This window comes from Lontra canadensis, unplaced genomic scaffold (genome assembly GCF_010015895.1).
Source record: "Lontra canadensis isolate GAN:19392208 unplaced genomic scaffold, GSC_riverotter_1.0 scaffold14, whole genome shotgun sequence".
NCBI classification, from domain to species: Eukaryota; Metazoa; Chordata; class Mammalia; order Carnivora; family Mustelidae; genus Lontra; species Lontra canadensis.
Genome location: NW_022631008.1, coordinates 16,437,424 through 16,457,143, shown reverse-complemented (window position 1 = coordinate 16,457,143; position 19,720 = coordinate 16,437,424). Strand labels below are relative to the sequence as shown.

Genomic DNA, 19,720 nt, shown 5'->3' with positions numbered 1-19,720 from the left:
GTAGTAACCGTGTGTTCAGAGTGCTAATATTGATAGTTTATGCAACAAAGTAAAAAATAAACACAAGTAAGTAATGGCTTATAGCACATGTTGAAACCCTGGATGCCCTGAGTTCCTTTCTTTCCCACCAAAAATAGAGCCAGCGAAGGGAGTTCTTAGATAAAACATCATGGTATTGTGGGTCAGAGAGTATAAATATTTTTTTATAACATGCTATGTATACAAAATGTTTTCTATTACGTAAATTTGCTTTGGAGATATCTAGGGTAAAAAAAATAGACATTTCTTTTTTAGCAGAATGATTTTGGTGAATTTTTATAGAATCCACATTTTAAAAATTGCTGGACATTTGACAGCTATCCAGTGAAACACAGCTGAATCCTTTTTACTTGCCCTTGCTCCCCTCCCCACCCCACACTTCATTTGGAAAGTTTTCCTTCCTGCTAATGGGACCAAGGAGGACTGAAGCTAACCATGACCGTGGGTGTTTAGAGCATACACTGTGGCTCAAAATCAAGACCGACTGACTCATAGATGAGTAACTGGTGTCAGCATTATTTTACATTATAAGGACCTTTCAGCTATTTTAATTCCTCTCAGAGCTCTTTCTTCAACGTTTCCCACTACTAGAAATTTATTGTTTGTTTTCACCCTTCGTGTGTAAGAAATTATAGTGAGTGTTGACTGTGTAAAGAGATGTTTAACATAGTTCCTACGCCAGTCTATAGGAAAGATAAAGTTATAAACATGTAAACATCCTTCCTATATTTTTATTAATGAAATAACAAGATGATAACTAATGAGTGCAGACTTTTTTCTTTTAAAAGAGTTTTATCTGAGAGAGAGATAGTGAGAGAGAGAGAGAAAGAGCGAGAGCACAGAGGGAGAGTGAGAAGGAGAAGCAGACTCCCTACTTAGCGGAGGTGCCCACATGGCGCTCGTCCCAGCATCCTGGGACCCTGAGATTGTGAACCGAGCTGAAGGCAGATGCTCAACCGACTGAACCACCCAGGTGCCCCATGAGTGTAGACTTTAAAGAAAGCATTGGTAGTGAACAGCTGAAGTCCAGCTTCTTTGGCAAAACATTGCATATGACCATGATATCATGAGTAAAATGGAACAGTAATATTAAATCACTGTTTTAAAACTCCCTTTGCTTTGCTCATTCTGGTGCATGAGCAGAGGCATAAGTTGTGAGAAGAAAGTTTAGTAATGCTACTTTTTAAATTTTAGACTCAAATGGATAAAGATCTTCTTTTGTGAGATTAAAACTCCAGTCTACTTTCTCACCAGCAATTTCTCTTTCATTTTCAATTCAGCCACATTAGTTGCTGTGGGCTGTTTGAATAATCACAAAGGTGCATACATAAATTTAAGTTTTCCATATTTTATGCTAATATTTTAGCCAGTAAAACTATAAATCTTGATAGCATTTCTTTAAGCATAGTCCTTGTTCCCATTAATAAAATAAAAAGTTTAAATACCAGGAAGAGAGAATTCTTTTTATGGGTGGGAGATATTGGAGTTTTGCCTACTGATTGCTGTTGGCCCCCTTGACTTGACTTCCGAATTGATAGTCATTATGGCTTGTAGGCAGCATTCCCCGAATAAACAATAAATATTCATGGCTTGATTATTAATGAGTAATCTCTGAATAAGTATGGTCTATTTATGCTCATTACTGTGAAGAAGACTTATTTATAATACTTTAAAGAAAAAAAGTACATTTTGAAACTAGAGCCCAATGATGATGAGCTGCTTTTGAGCAAGCGTTTGGGAAAAGTTTGATACAGTTTATTTTTGTTGTGGCAAAACCTTTCCTCACAAGTTGGAATTGTTTAAGTGCATTTCAAAGAAATTTTTAGGAATTTATATTATTCAGAATAGTAGGAAAATAGATCAAATTGGAATAACAAGAACCTAAAAGTTTTAATCAGTTATTAAAATCCTATTCTATCTCTAGATTTGTGATTTGCAACTTCAAGTACTGCTCATGCATATCATTACTCATTAGAATCACATCTTTTATAATTCCATTTTTCTTTTATAATACAGTTCCCTAAAGTCTCCAATATTTCTTTGTCCCCCTGCCTGTTTGTGCTTTGAGGCTTAATCATATCACTCTGATGCTCAAAAAGCCTTCAGTTTATTTTTCCACTACTATTTTTTTTTGGATAGTTGCCCAAATTAATCACCTTAATCTCCACCTCAGTTATGTAGAGATTTTTATCCCTGACTCCTCTAATTGTTAAGAGGAAATCCAAGAAAATATTCTTGGGTGCTTTTTTATATTCAAGACTTTATTGGGTGTTTTGCCATAGAGCTACAATTTTATGGGATAAAGGGCTTATTACTTATTCGTTTCTTTAGCTGCCTACCTATGCTTTATATAGTTGTCTCTTTTACAATGTTAATTGCCAGAGATTTGAGGCAGCTTTAAGACTTCTTTCCCCTGCTCACAGTTTTGTTTTTAATGGCTTTATTTTGGATCAGATGTATTAAATAATGTTCCAAATTATAAGGGATTAAAGAGTTATCTTAAATATGCTGTTTTATAAAACCCAGAGTCAGCTAACAAAATGTATCGCTAGGAATCAGAAGCCATAGATATTTGTGTCTAATTCTCCCCTTAGCTTTTTTCCCCCCTTACCTTTATACATCAGGCAAGTTGTGAGGACTGGTGCCTTTTATTTTTATGAGTAAGCTCAGATTAAATCATTTATTCATATGATTTTATTATTTGAGGGTGCAAGTTACCACATAGTAAATTACTTCTTACATGCCTGTATTACTGTGGACAATTTAATTCACCACATAAGGATAAGCCATTTCTTTCTTTTCCCATAGCAAGAGACCTAGTTTAGGTCTTCTCATGATACCCTCAGTATCAGGAAATACTTTGTGAGAATTCATATCATGGAATGAAGAGACTATAGAAAATAAAGAAGCTGTAGTCCTCCTGTAAGGCAACCGGTATCACAATTGAGACGAATAAATAGATCACCAAGACAAAAACATGAATGTAATTATGCAATAACATAAAACTAACATGAGGGGCATTAAGGAAAGAAACAAGAGTTGTGTTCGGCTAATTAATTGAGTCTGCTGCTACTTCTGCCTTCTTGAACCGCAGAGATCATGAAGAAGTAGGTGTGTAGATTCTGTAAATTTTTAGGAAGACACAGTATGGTAATACTAACAATCTTCTCTGAGTAAAAATATGCAATATAGAAAAAGAGAGGGAAAGTCAGAAAGGTAGTATAGGCATGATCATTATCTTTATTGTGCTTTCGAATTCTGTCATTCATTAAATCATTTTGGGAAGTTTTCTAGTCTATTAACAGTTGGCATTCTGCTGATTGGCTTGACATCACTATAATTTCTTCAGAGAAGTTCAGTAATGAGGGTAAGAGGAAAAGAAAGGTCAAAGTGTTGCAAGTCCAGTATGAGAAAAAATTATAGAATGAAGTGCTTAGCCAAAAAAATGAAGACCTTTAAGAGAAAAGATGCCTAAAGATTTTAAGAGTTAATATGCTCATTTAGCTTTTGTAATTTGCCAATACTTGCAGAATTATCAAAGTCTGAAACCCTACATCCATTTCTAGGTTGCTAGCTTACAAAAATATGAAGAACTACCTATAACTACTATTTATACTCAAAGTTAGGTGAAATTATTAATTTCATTATATTTCTTGGGAATAGTTTCACCCTAGTAAGGGAAAAGTACCCTGAGTCCGTAGAACTTAGTGTATTCTGGAGTAAGAGGAAACTTAAATTCTTCAAGTGAATTTTCATAATTGGAAGATACATTTAGTAAACTCTCATCAAATGTTTTTTCCATGCCTGACGTTGTGCTAAGTATTGGGTACACCAGAAATCTCTTTCGGTTGTCATAGGATTTGAGGCAGTTTATAAAACTCAGTATAAACAAATTATTAAGGAAGGAAATTGTAGTTAAGAGGAAAAAAAAATGTAGTGATTTAGGAATAAAAGAGCCTGAGTTCTATTCCATGTAGAGAAGGTGTGTCGTAGTTTAGTATACCTTGCCCACCTTTGACCTAGATCCTGAATCTGAATATTGAGCACCACTTTCAGTGCTACCATCTGGATCCAGTGCACAGTCTTCTCTTTCCTGATTATTTTAGTGGTGTCCTGACTGTCCCCCTGTTTTTACTCCTCTTTCCTCTCTGTCTGTTCTCTACACAGAAACGAGAGTGATCCTGCTAAAACACAACGAGGTTGTGTCACTTTTCTGCTCAAAACCCTCTGATGACTGAGAATCCCATCTCTCTCAAAGCCAACATGTTTATGGGACACGTACTATATGAGCTGCCTCTTATACCTCTCTGACCTGCTTCTCTCCTCCCCCTCACTTTCTACCTCCTGCCCTCCTGCATTAGTCTCTTTACATTTCCTCACTCTATGTGGTATCCTGCCACAGAACCATTGTGCTTGCCTTTCCCTCAGCCTGGAATGTTCTTTCCCAGATACCTGCTTTCTTACCTCCTTACTTCCTTTGGGTCTTGACTCATCTTCTCAGAGAGGAGTCTCTGACCACCCTGTCTACCCTTGATACTTCCCATTGCCCTTCCCTGCTTTTATTTCCTTCTCAACACTTCTCACTTTCTTTCTTCCTTTCTTTCTTTCTTTCTTTCTTTCTTTCTTTCTTTCTTTCTTTCTTTCTTTAAGATTTTATTTATTTATTTGACAGATAGAGATCATAAGTAGGCAGAGAGGCAGGAAGAGAGAGAGAGGAGGAAGCAGGCTTCCCGCTGAGCAGAGAGCCTGATGCGGGGCTCGATCCCAGGATCCTGGGATCATGACCTGAGCTGAAGGCAGAGGCTTTAACCCATTGAGCCACCCAGGCACCCCCACTTCTCACTTTCTAATACACTGTTTTACTCATTTACTTTTTATAGCCTGCCTCACCTACCAAAATATAGGTAAGCTCCATGAGAGCAGGGACTTTGCTTTATCCACTGCTAACTCCTCAGAGCCTACGGTAATGCCTGAATCATAACAGGAGCTCAATAAATATTCCTTCAATGAATAAGTGAACACACTTGATGCAAAGCACAGTTTAGCTAATTCAGTTTAGCAAAGGTAACAGTAGTGAGACAGGTTGGAAGAAATCCGGGAGAGGGAGTAGCTTGAGTAGTGTCAGGGAATTTTAAGGAAGGGGTGGGCAGTTGTGTGAAATGCCACAATAAGTCAAGTAATTCAAGCACTGAAAAGAAAGGGCATTGAATTTGGCATTTAAAAGGAAAGGGCAAATTTAGGGAGAGCAAAACACATATTTCAGTGGATTAAGAATAAATAGGTGTTCAGGTATAAATAAGATATGTGGGCAATAGTTATTTTCAGCATTTAAAATAAATTTGTAGCAGTTGAATTTTTTGTTGTTTGAATGTGAGTTGGCCAAGATTCAACTTTTATTTTAATGTTTGTGGGGTGCTTTGACCTTTTACCAGCTGCTTTCACATATTGTTTGATATTCAAAACCAGGAGGCAGTGTGGTGAGTGCTATTATGTAATTCTAGTCTGCCTTTTACAGCTGAGAAAGTACTGAGACTTGGGTAAATACCTTTTCCAAGGTCACATGCCAGGAAGTGGAACAGGGCTAAAAATTAATCTTTTGACTTAGAAGTCCAGTGTTAACGTCTTTTATTTTCATAAAGGATTGATTTAGTTAATTTTACTTTATATGTGTATTTGGAAGCTAATTAATACATTCAGGAAAAAAGATGTGGCATAAATAAAGTAAGAGTTTGTTACTGATGTGGCACTGTGATAGGCAAGAAAATGTTAAGAGACCTGGACAGGGATAATTGGTGCACTTCAGGGTCAATTTGCTTCGTTGATAAAGTTTCATGGATTCAAATATTTCTAGACTCACATTTACTTTTATATTATTTTCAGATGATGATTATGGGCAGGACTGTCCCCCTCATCTGTAATGCAACTACAATATTGTTATTACCACTCTGATAATAGAGTTTTATGTCTGCCATGTTGAATCATTTCTGTGTATTTTATATGAAGCCGCAATTGAATATCTTGTAATAATTTCAACATCATTCTAGTAAATAGTAACAGTTTTAAGGAACATTACAATAGGACAGTTAAACCAGATCAGACATTTCCTTAGTTGAGAGGAGGCTAGTCTGATTTATTTTAAGGTCATTTAATTAAAGCTTTCACCCTATGTGCCACATTCAAAATAAATTATCCAGTACTGTATGGATATTTGGGGGAACTATCTTCTAAGAGTTTTGTTATGTTTTCATTTTTTGGCTCTACCAACTCAGATGTGAATTTTAGATAGATAGGATAAATACATTCTCTGCTTTCTTAATCTTTCACTTAGCGCTAGCTGACTTTTTATAAGATATGAATACATCTTATCCGGTTGATTTATTTTAGCCTAATCATGCCTATTTTGGTAAGTAGTAAATGAGAACTTAAGGGAAACAAGTTTTACATTTTCCCTAATAGAAATCCATTCTTCTGAAGGTGTCTAATAAGAGTTGAGGTAATTCCAATGTACTTCGCAAAAGTATCTTTTCATTTTACAAAATTCACATAGAACATTGTTTTTACAGGTTTCTGAAGGTTTGTGGATCTGAATTAGTGCGCCTTGAATTATCTTGCAGCCACTTTCTTAATGAAACTTGCTTGGAGATTATTTCTGAGATGTGTCCAAATTTACAGGACTTAAATCTCTCATCCTGTGATAAACTACCACCTCAAGCTTTCAACCACATTGCCAAATTATGTGGTCTTAGGCGACTTGTTCTCTATAGAACAAAAGTAGAGGTAAGAATAATCATCATTTACATCTTTGCTTGTGTGATAGCCAACTGAATATTTAGTTGCCTGTAATTGCTCATGATAATACGCTTTCTGATTTTTAAATAGATTTTGATGCCACCTGACTGTATTAAAATTAATAGAGCTGATTCAGTCATTTCAAAATTATTTAGTCTATTGTATTGTTTGTATAGTTATGGAAAATGTTCTTCTCTGTGTTCTTAAAATTGTTGTAATACTGTTCATGTTTGCAGGTAAAGAAGTAAACAGTGGGCTGAGGTGAGCTGAAATGCTGGCAGGGAATTAATTAGAGAAGGAGGTAGAGTGACAGTGTGCAGGAGGGGGAGGAAGCAAAGTGGAATTTATCCAGGGCTAGACTTGGGAGTTAAAATTCTCAATACCATGGGGCCCCTGGGTGGCTCAGTCAGTTAAGCATCTGCCTTAGGCTCAGTTCATGATCCCAGGGTCCTGAAAGCGAGCCCTGAGTCAGGCTCCCTGCTCAGCAGGGAGTCTGCTTCTCCCTCTGTCTGCTGTTGCGCACCGTCTCTCTCCCTCCTGCCCCCCTCAAATAAATAAATAAAACTTAAATTTTTTTTTTCCATACCATAGTTTAGAAGTCTCATTAACAAAAAGTGGAATCTTGTCATTTATATTGACCTACTTGCTTTTTTCACATAGCATCTCTAGGACTTCTTTCCAGATCACTAGCTATAGCGTCTGATTCTTTTCATTAACTTTGTGGTATAGGCTATACCATAATCCATTCAACCATTCCCCAAGTGATCAACTTTCAGGTTTTTCCAGTTGTTTTACTTTTAAAAATTACCTAGCAATAACATTCTTTTGTGCAGAGTTTTGCATCTACATGCTGTTACTGCTGTAGGACAGAGTCCTGTGAGTGGCATTGCTGGATCTAAGAGGATGCGCCTGGGCTCCTGCAGTAAACACCCTGTTAATTATCATACTCTCCTTTCCTCTACTCCAGTCATGGTGACCTTCTTTCTATAACTTGAACATTCTGATCTGGTCCCAGTTCTGGCTCTTGCTTTTCTGCTTGTCTAGAATATTCTTCCAGTTTATTACATGGCTGCCCTTTTCTTAGCTCAGTGTTCAAGTTTTTCTTTTTTTTTTTCAGAGATCACTTTTTGGAGATTGATAAAAAAGAAAGTAGCCCCCCACCCCCACTTCTGGTTTGTTTTTTCATATCATCCAGTTTTATTTCCTTCTTATCATCTGTATCACTCTGAAGCGATTTTATTTGTTTTCTTGCTAATATCTGTTTCCTTACCCTGGGATATAAATGTCGTGAAGGTAGGAGCCTTGTACATCTTTTTCATTGCCATATTACCAACGTCTAGATTGGTACTTGGTAAGATGGTCATTTGATAAATATTTATTAAATGAATGACTAAGATAGCCAAATTACTTTTCCAAGATGGTATACCAGATGCTTTCCTGCTGTAGTGAACCCTTGCATGTCTTGAAGGTCACCTTAAATACCAAGGTATTCAACCTCTGGTATTTCAGTTTTCTTTTCTTTAATATGGAGAGAATAAAAATACGTATCTCAGGATCATTGTAAGAATTAAGTTACATGTAAACTACAGGTTACATGTAAAGTGCATAGAGGGCACCTAGAACATAGTAAACTCTCAATAAATAAATATTAGTCCAAATAGTATCATCATGGCAGTTTTGTAGTATATTGTACTCTACGGTAGGGACAATCTCATCGTTACACTTTTTAAACATTTTTGTTAATCCTTGTATATTCTCCTTCTAGTTGTATCTTTCAGCAAGGATTTTATTAGAAGTACATTCATTTTATTTCATTTTGCTTTTTAATAAGGCTTCCTGTCGTTCATGTAGCCTTGTTTTACATCCAAGAGCATGGTAGGCATTGCGTCACCCCTTCTTTCTTCCGTGCGTGTACATTTCCTGTCCTGCACCCAATGGTGGTGTTGGATGAAGAGTGAACAGGGAATGAGAAGACAAGATTTAGGGGCCTGGCTTCTCTCGAAGCCTTCCACGTAATCGTTGATCACTGGTAGTACATTCAGATGTTATAAACTGTTTTGAAAAAGAGGGAATAGCAATTAATCTTAAATGCCTCTCTTTGCTCTAAGGAAATACGTAGAAGAAAAAAGATACAAATTTGACCTTCTTGGGAGAGGTTTTTTGTTTTTTGTTTTGTTTTTTTTTTTTTAAGAAGGGATACAAATTATCCAGTGCCACTTTTACCCATTTTTCTGAATTCTACAAAGTTCTAAAGGAAGCAAAAGTGAGTGTTACAATATGTTGAGTCTGTTATAGCATTTAACTTCAGAGACGTTAGATCTATGATTTAGTAGAGTTACACTTTACGTGCCTATATATAACTTACACTAATAAACATAACACATTTGTGCCATTTTATATGACTTAAGTCTGTGTGCATAGTGAACAAAGCTTTAGGCGATATTGGAGACCTGGGTTTTAGTCCCAAAGTTTGGGAAAGTTTCCTGAATATATTCTGTTTGCGGTCCTAGACATTTTGCATATAATTTAATTTCTTTACACTAGTCCAAATGAAGGTCCCAAAAGATTATTAACTTTCCTAGTGGCACAGGGCAGTAAGTTAGAGTCAGGCTTTGAATCCAGCTTTGGCGGTCTTAGTGTTATTGTTAAAATTGTAAGATATATCAAAGCATAGAATGGTGGTTATTCTAATATCTTGGCTGTCTCTATTTAAACCAGAGGTTTTTCCTTACTACCTATTCCTTTTCTAGTTTGCAACAGGTAAAAAAGTATAACATTGTAACTAATACACACAACATCACAATCCAGTGTAAAATATAAACTACTAAGTTACATTCTATAGATATTTTCTTTTTTTTAATATATATTTTTTAAGATTTTATTTACTTATTTGACAGACAGAGATCACAAGTAGGCAGAGAGGCAGGCAGAGTGAGAGGGGGAAGCAGGCTCCCTGATGAGCAGAGAGCCTGACATGGGGCTCGATGTGCGGCTTGATCCCAGGATCCTGGGATCATGACCTGAGCTAAAGGCAGAGGCTTTAACCCACTGAGCCACCTAGGCACCCCGTATAAATATTTTCTAGTTGAAACTACTACAGGGAAGTGGAATGTTTGTCTTTTATTTTTATTATGAACAAACTTACTTTGAAGTCTTAGTTCTACATTTATAAATAAGTTATTCAACTTACGTATACTCAAATTACATTTAAGTAATAGTTTGTGGAATCAATATGTAATAAATTGCTTTAAGCAAATAGTTTATGTAGGCCAATTCTCAATATTATACCATAGTGGAGAGTAGCATTGGGACAGATAATCCCACGAATAATATTGGCATGTAAAATGATGTGCTGCTGATGTCTAGTATGTTCTTAAGTGGTTAGGCATAGCCAGGCGTGTTGCAGGTCTGATTACTCAGTAAGAGTGAGAACCCAGGAGAATGACAGCATAATAGGGTGAGAATTGCCTTTTATGCTGGTAGGAAGATCCTGGCTTACTGATAGGGCCCCTTCCTGAGCCAGTGGTGAAACAGGCAGTGAGCACAGGGCTGTGGGCTTCTCTCTCCCGGGCAGATCTTACCATCAGGACTGCTGCATTGACCACTGAGCCTCATGCATAACCTTGTCAGGAGCCAGGGCTGTATCCTGGTGTATATCTTGTACGCTTGATTGCTGCTTTGGTAGTAAACTAAAATGGGAGCAAACTTAAATAAGATCTAGTTGTCATTGTCACCAATTATTTTTTAAAATATCTTATTTATTTATTTGACAGAGAGAGACACAGTGAGAGAGGGAACACAAGCAGGGGGGGTGGGAGAGGGAGAAGCAGGCCTCGCCCTGAGCAGGGAGCCTGATGCGGGGCTCGATCCCAGAACCCTGGAATCATGACCCAAGCTAAAGGCAGACGTTTAATGACTGTACCACCCAGGCGCCCCCATTGTCACCAGTTTTTGAGCCCAGCTTTTTATTTGGCCTAGTTCATTTAAAATGTCAAACCTATAAAAAGAAAAAAACAGAGTAAAATGGTGGTTTCCAGGGGTTAAGGGGTAGGGGAAGGATAAGATGGATGGTGTTTAAGGGTATAAACGTATAACGTATAATCAATAAGCCAAAGAAATCTAATGCCCAGTATAATGAATATAGACAATAATAATATACAAATACTGATATAATACAAATACTGATTGCTTCAATTGTAATCGTATTACAATATATAAAGGTATTAAAATAACACACTGTACATCTTAAACTTACAGAATGCAACACATCAAATTAAAAAAAAAAAAGATTTTTCTGCCCAGCTCCACTGCTTTGGCTAATTAACTGTAACTGGTACCCCACAGTGAGAGAAAGCAGCAGTAGGATCTTGTTGTGACTAGCTGTGATTAAAAATTTTACCTGGTAGTAGGGTTCAGGTATCTGATTCACACACTATTTGATCATTTGCAAGCTGGGAAGATATTTGTTATTTAGTCTGTATCGGGGACCCAAGTCCTATAACTCAGTCCTTATCTTCGTTTTTCTACTTAAAAGATTTAGGTGCTTGGGTAAGTCACTTGTACTAAGCTAAACGTTTGTCTATTTAAAAAAAAAAAATCAAGCTTACCCTATCACATAGGCTATTGAAAGACCAAATAAGGTTATATGTTTAAAAGAACCATACACTGTATAAATTAGATGAGCTTGTGTAAATGTGAAAATGATAGTATAGATTTACTCAGCATGATCCCGCACAAATATTCCACTTCCGTGAAGTATTCTTATAGATCTTCCTAAATGAGAGAGTACCTTTCCCATCATGTGCTAAGGGAGATTTAGGCTGAATTATCTCTTTCAACCTTTTGCTCTGTTTCTGGTGAAAGGAATGTTCATTCCTAACTTGCAGACTCTGTAATTGGAAGGACCATGTTTGACTATATTCTTCTTCGTGACTGGTACATAAAACAGTGTCTGGTATTCACTATCATGAATATATGTAGTAGGTATTCAGTAAACTTGTGTTGAATGATTGAGTAATAGCTAGCTCATCAGTTTGTTTTTTTCATTATTAGATAAGCATGTGTATTAAGCAGATGGATGGTTAGATCTGAACTTGAAAAATTTGTAAGAAAATATTTGAACTGTATTTGTTCAGAATTCTTAGCCCTAAAAGATAGTGAAATATAGTTCAAACTTGTTCATTTATTTCAAGAGATCTTTTTCATTTTTTAGATGTTTAGGTTTGAGATGAAAAATTATTTCATCAGAGAAGTAACAAATGTCTTCTTATAACTCAACCCCCCCCCCCCAAAAAAATCACTAAATAAGCTATTTGCAGAGTTAGTGGTACATAGTTGTTGAATTTCAGTGGATGCAGAGCAGTAAACATATGTCTGTAAAGAACAAGATAGTATTGTGATAGAGACAAAGTGGACTGGTGTGCAGTAAGCCCCAATGCATACTAAGAATGTCACGGCTTGTGCTTAGTCATGTTGGGCGATCTTTTTTACAAGAAATGACCCTTGAGCCAAGACTTGGGCCTTGTTTACTACATGATCCCAGAGTAACTGGTGAAATGGATTGGTATATAGGATAACTTTTTTTTAAATGAATTTAGTGGGTCTCTTAGGTTGTACAGACAACATTTTAGGCAAAGATGGGAACTTAGAGCAGACAGGAAAGAAACTTGAACTTAGGATCTTCTACCATTCATGATGAAGAGGTAATTATAATAGAGTTGGATATATATTGATAGGAAGGACTTTGTTTCAGTCCCGTTGGTGCTTTTCTTCTTTCTTCACAAGATTCTTATTATGTATGATAAGCATTGATTACAAACAAGCACTTCTTCTGCCATACGTGATGATGTATTTTCATGAGAGGAGGGCTGTAAAAATTTAACTCATTAAATAGAGTTTTAAAAAATTAAAAGAAAACCTTTTATTTCGAAATGGTTTTAGACTTAAAGAAAAGTGACATAAAAAATAGATTCCCCTACCATATGCATAACTTTTTTTTTCCTGAACCATTTGGAAATAAGTGGAAAATACAGTTCTTTGCTTCTAAAGGATTGTATATCTGCAACCTACTCTTTACACTTGTGTTAGGAGCTAAATTGTGTCTTCCCCAAATTCATGAGTTGAACTCCTATCCCCAGTAGCTCAAAATGTGACTGTATTGGAGAAAGGGTCTTTCAAGAGGTAATTAAAGTTAAATGAAGTCATCAGGGTGGGCCCCAATCCAATATGCCTGGTGTCTTTATAAGCAGAGGAGATTAGGACACAGACATGCACAGACGGAAAAGCATGTGAAGACGGGAAGAATGTGGCCAGTTTTAAGCCAAGATGAGAGACTTTAGAAGAAGCTAACCCTGCCGCCACCTTGATTTCAGACTTCTAGCCTCTAGAATTGTGCAAAAACAAATTTCTGTTGTTTAAACCACCTCGTCTATGGCACGTGTTAGAGCAGCCCTAATCGACTAATACAGCTTGTAGAGGATGGCAGAACAATAACTTTTTAACACATTGCATAAAAAGTGTCTTTAAGAGCAGTCCTGTGCATTTCCTAAAATAATCTGGGTTAGCGTTAGAAGTTTGAGTCTGTTTACCTTTTCTTTGTTTGTTTAAAAAAAAAAAAAATATATATATATATATATATATATATATATATATATATATATAAAAATCTGGAATGGGTGTGAGATGGGGCATGATAGTAGCTCAGTAAGAATGTCTTTCTGTTGCTTAGCAGCAGACAAGAAAACCAAGTGTGTTTTTTAAAAGTTGGAGTTATAAATGGAACACCTGCATCCAGTTTTGATTGCCTCACTTCAAGAATGATAGAGCATAAATTGAAAGAATCTGAAGAAGTGAAAAAACTGATTATAGGTATTGTGGGGGACTAGTGTATGACAGTAATCCGCAAGTATGGTTCAGCAGCTGTTTACTTGGCCTACCAGGGCAGAGACGACAGTTTCAAGGACCCCGCTGCCTTCATCTTCATCAACTAGAAGACAAAAGTAGTCGATCTTTACTTCTGTTGGATATCAGCACTTTCCTCATATTTTCTTTCTTTCTGTGCCAGTTTATTTGGCAGAGGAGATAGAGAAGTCAAAATGTGTACCGCCCTGTGCTTCAGCTGTCCCACAAAAGATACATAAACTGTCTTTTGAAAACAGTATGATTTGATTTAATGCCATAAATTTGCTTTCTGACACCGAGATAATGGTGGTCTCCTTACTCCATTCTTATTTGATTTAAAGAACACATTATTTTATGCTAGTAAGTAGAAGCTGGGATGGCCTTTCCTTTAATGGAGTCAGTGCAGCTAACAGACTCAAACGAAAGGAATGGCCACTCACTTAACAGAGCTGGTGTCGATAACTGAGACCAAGAGGAGAAACTGATGTAGGAAAAACCTATGTTGGTCACCTACATTGACTGATGCAGGCGGTCATTGGCTAACTGCCACTTAAATGCAGTCTACTTCAGACAGATTAATTTGGCTAGGTAACATACAAAACGAAAGGATATTAGTAATTACTTTGTTCTGAAACAGAATTTTTTTTTCAAGACTTTATTTATTTGAGAGAGTGAGAGCGAGAGAGAGAATACGAATGGGAGCAAGGGGCAGAGGAAGAGGGACAAGCAGAGTCCCTGCTGAGCAGGGAGCCCAATGCAGGTCTCGATCCCAGGACCCCAAGATCATGACCCAAGCCAGAGGCAGATGCTTAACCGATGGAGCCACCCAGGTGCCCCCGTTCTTAAACAGAATTAAGAGTTAAGAATTTTAATAACTTTTAGTATATTTAACTTGCTATCCTATACTAAAAGTCAGCAACTTTTAAAGTCTTTACTATATGTCTCCAGGCAAGAATGTATCTGTACTTCTTTTTATCTTGATAGGCTTTACAAAAGTTCCAGTGGGAATATGAGGCTTTTGGTGGGGTTGAGTGTATGTGGCTGTGGTTCGTTCAGGGTCAGGTGTTCATTTAGGGCCAAGAAGCCCTGTGAAGTGCAGTGAGGTGGGATGTGGGGGCAGTGTCATCTCTTGGGGATCAGACTCATTATTAGCCACCGGTAAGTCAGGTGTGAGAAGTCTACCTGGCAAGGACATCATTCATTAGAGACAGCTGATGAGCTGATTAGCACATTCTCTCCCTGTTGGCATATCACAGGGGAAACCAAATTATAGTTATCAGACTTCTTTGGTGAGTTTAGAATGAGAACACTGGGAGTTATGCGACTTAAATGATTGAGGGCATTAGCACAGAACAGGTGGACACTTTCGTCTGAACAGGAAAGAGAACAGATTAAGTCTTTGGACTAGTGCGCTCTCTTTAAACGAACATTGTCAACCAGCGTAGGCCTCAGGCTCCTCTTACGTGCTTCTTTACCGTCCAGCCCTTACCCCTCTGATTGAAATATTCTTTTTGTAATGTAGTCAGTAAGGTTATTATCAAGTCCAGCTGGTGTGGAAACTGCCGTGAATTTGTGACTGCAGATCTCTGCCATCATCCATGATGGGTTGATATGGAAATTGGTCAGTTTAGTCTGTGAGCAGAACTGTATTCAACTGTATGATTATGGAAGAGATCCACTACAGTGGTGAAGATAGCTTCTGAATGAGGCAGGGCCAACGTGTGTGATTTAGCCTACGATTTTGTTCTATCACACACTTTGACTTTGGGAATTTAACAAATTATTGGAACCATATTCTTATATTCAGTTGTGATTATGTATCATTATATAACCTATACCATATTGTATATTTAAACTGTATAAAAAATAACAATTTGTAGTAGATGGTTCATAGCAAAGCTCTGTAAAGTAATTGAATTTAAATGTTCTAGAATGATGATTATTTCTACATATAGATAGTTGCGGGTACTTTAAACAGGTCTCAAAATACTTTTTTTTTTTTTTTTAAGATTTTATGTATTTGTTTGTCAGAGAGAGAGCACAAGCAGGCTGAGCAGCAGGTAGAGGGAGAAGCAGACTCCTCACTGAGCAAGGAGCCTGATGTGGGACTCGATCCCAGAACCCTGTGTTCATGACCGGAGCTGAAGGCAAATGCTTAACAGACTGAGCCGCTCAGGTGTTCCACAAAATACTTATTTTATTCTATATTCCCCTTCCTCAAATTTATTGAGATTGGAACACTGGGGCAAAAAAAAAAAATTAAAATTAGAGAAAGATTCATACATATATGTGTATTTTTTTTTAAGTAATCTCAATGCTTAATATGGTGCTCAAACTCATTACCTAGAGATCAAGAGTCACATGCTCTACCAACTAAAACAGCCAGGGGCTCCCATACCTATAGGTGTATTTTAAAATTCTGCTGATTAATTGTGTTCTTTGGATTTCTTTGGTGGTATTTTTATGCTAATTTATAAATTTTCACATAGTGAATATACTTTTATAAAATCCCATCTATTTAGTTGTAGATATTGTTCTGATGTGTTTGAAATATAATGATCAGTGAAAGTACATTTGTTTGTGATCAGGTGATGTCACTAGTCTCTATATTTTAGCTAATATAAGTCTGTAATATATATACACTTACAGTGTTCCTTTAGAATGTTTTCTAGGAATCATTTTTTAGAGTGGAGAATACTGATTTGGAATCCTATCTTCCTGTATTAAGAATTTTATATTTAAGGGTTGCATTCTTTATTAAAGATAAGTAACAGTTAATTTTAACTGAGCAACAAAGGTCATAAACTAGTTATAACAACTATAAACCTGTATTAATATAAACTGTGAACACCGTACTGTACACATTGATTAAACAATGTCTCACTGTATTATAAAATGTACATGGTATGCATAAATATAATTCTATTAAGCCATAAATCTGGACTGTCTAAAACTTATATGTGAGTATAATAAACATCAGTTATGATCTTATTAAGTATTTTTGCTTAGCACTTTAGAAGTCTGGAGGATGGACAGTTATGTAGTTTATGGGTAGTATTTCTTAGAAAAAACTGAATGAAAATTTCAGTTCCTTCTTTTACCTCTTAATAAATTTCTGTGGAACAAGGAGAAGCATTAATAATTCTCTGTAACATATAGTTATCCATTGGATTTTGAAGCTTTTGAACAGGGTTAGTAGGTAGATTTTAGGTGGAAAGCAAAAGGATTCTTTCTTTAGGAGCATATATTGTACTACCAGATACCAGCATTCACCTAGGGGATGTTTTGATAATTCTGTTGGATAAATTAACATGGATCCAGTCACTCCTTAGTGAATTCCTTTCCATGGTGATTTAAATAAGGTTGGGCCTTTGTTTAAAAATTACAGACTCAATTGAAAATGAATCTGCTGTCCTGCATTATTAAAGCTGATAACTGTTTAAACTGTATTTTAATTTTATAGTGCTACTCTGGTGCTTCTGTTGAATTTTATAGAACTAACCAGCAGAGTTTATGGACTTGGGGACCTGATACCTTAAGAGATTCATACAATTTTTCACTTTTTATTTCTGAATTCCTTTTTCATAGCACATTTGATAATGTAGGTATAATCCATCCATTTGTGTGTTCTAGATGTGTAGAAGTGCCGCAAGTACTCATTATGGTAGAATTGTTGACTCTTAAGTAGGGGTGGGCAAGCTTTTTTCATGAAGGCCCAGACAGTAAATACCCAGACAGTTAAACATATTGTAGGCCGTATGATCTCTGTCACAACTACTCAGCCCTGCTGTTATAATGTAAAAACAGCCATAGACAATATATAGAGGATTGGGTGTGCCTTTGTTCCTTTATTTACAGAAGCAGGCTGTAGGCTGGGTTTGGCCTGTGGGCAATAGTTTATGAACTCCTGCTCTGAATCATTAAGTCTGTGATTCCCCCAAATCAGGCCCTTCTATATCTGGAAACAAAGAGTTCATTTCTCTTTAGTTTCCCCTCTTTGCTTCAGCATCACTAGCACTTCTTTAATTCTGAATACCAACAGCATAGAGAAAGAATATCCTAAAGATATTCTAGGAGGAAATTGGTTAATTGGACTTAGAGAGATCGCAAACTAGTGTTGTCTTCTCCGAACCTGGGTACTCCCACAGTCTCTGGCTCCTTATGAGCTCTGCTGGAGAAAGTCATGAAACTAAACTTGTCCCTGTGCACCTCAATGCTGCCTGTCAGCCCTTTTGTTTATCTCTATTTGACTCCTCATTGCATTCCTCACAGCATCTCTCCCAGGGTCATCCTCGTTTCCGGTGGCCATCACCTCCATCCCCTTGTACGGCAGTCTCGGCATTTCATCTCCCATCTCTTATTTAGCAAAGTTGGGTGGTATCATTCAGCATAAATCTCTTTTATTCTGTGTTCCTTCTTTAAGGCGGGGAATGAAAATAAGGGTTCTCTTTACTATTAAATGAATTTTTAATTCCCAATTTAATGCACAGACTGTATAAGTTATTGTAAAATCTGTGCATGAATAAGTACGGTGTGCCATGAATTCCACTTCTGTGGCTTGGGATTCCTCCAGAATGCATCTGCCGTTACAGAAAATGTTTTCTAGATATATACTTATGAGAATTTTAATTCAAAAGTGTGTTGTCTATGCCTCAAAGTTATAATCTTTAAGCTGGACAGTAAGCAATAGATATGGCTCCTCTGAGGAGCAGTCCAGACAGGTTAATATGGTATTCCTAGCCATAAATTTTTTCCTTACTCTTAATTTTAATTAGAAATACTGATTTACAGGAATTCTTCTCCAACTTTATCAAGAGAATCATATTATCCCAACATGGGAATAGTCAGGGCTAGGTGACTGGGTTAGATGGCTGTCCAAGCCACCCCAGGAGTTAGATGGAAATCTTAGAGAAAGGAGGGATTCAGGCCTGGGCCCATGCACCAAAAAGGATCCAGTGACCTGGGATCTGCTGGACCTTATGGTCAGAACTGAGCCAAGCCTCTCCTGATTCTGCAGTCGCCCCAGGACTGCTGCAGAGCAGGTCCACCGCCCTTTCAGTAGAACTGGTGGTTCTGGATGGGGGCAATCTACAAGACCATTAGCCATGAGGTCAGGAAATGGGAGTTCAAAGACGTAAATGAAAGCCTCTTTTTTTAAAAAAGATTTTATTTATTTATTTGACAGAAACTACAAGTAGGCAGAGAGGCAGGCAAAGAAAGAGGGGGATGCAGGCTCCCTGCCAAGCAGAGAGCCTGATGTGGGGCTTGATCCCAGGACCCTGAGATCATGACCTGAGCTGAAGGCAGAGGATAAACCCACTGAGCCACCCAGGCGCCCCCTGAAAGCATCTTTTAAAATGGAATAAGAAATTATGGAACACACTGAAACAGCAAGACCAAGCAGTTGTAGAAAGGAGCTAGTTAGAAATCTAGGAAATAAATGATAGTTATTGTAATAAAAATTGATTAAATTCTACATTGGACACAAAAGATAGAATTGCTGAATTAGAAGAGGTTTTTAGGAATGCACTTAAACTTGTTAAAGCTTTGAATGAATGTCAGGCATCACTGCATGTAGTTTGTATGTATAAAATACACACACACACACACACACACACACACACACACACACCTCAGTTAATCCTCATAATAATCCCATTCATTAACTTAATATATATTGTGTCTACTGTATATGCCAGCCACTATATTATTTATTTGTTACTGCACATAGATTACCACCAGACTGAGTGGCTTAAAATAGCTGACACTCATGATGTCACACAGCTTCTGTAGGTCGGGAATCTGGGAGCTGTTTGGCCAGAGAGTTTTGGGCCAGGGTCTCTAACAAGGTTGCGGTCATCTCAGAGCTTGACTGCAGCTGGAGGTCCAGCTTCCAGACTTACACACATGGCTGTCAGACTTCCTTGTTAGTTGTTGGCCAAAGGCCTCTGTTGCTCTCTACGTGGGCTTCCGAGTGTCCTTGTGACATGGC

The 19,720-nt window shown here is 37.2% G+C and overlaps 1 protein-coding gene across 1 annotated transcript in view; it reads left to right on the top strand.

Annotated features, from left to right (window-relative positions):
- FBXL4 (F-box and leucine rich repeat protein 4) overlaps window positions 1–19,720 on the top strand; it is a 77,035-nt gene that overhangs the window by 36,791 nt on the left and 20,524 nt on the right. The window contains exon 6 of the mRNA XM_032858174.1: window positions 6,603–6,816. Coding sequence (XP_032714065.1) covers window positions 6,603–6,816 — 214 coding nt within the window. The remainder of the gene's footprint in view (window positions 1–6,602; window positions 6,817–19,720) is intronic.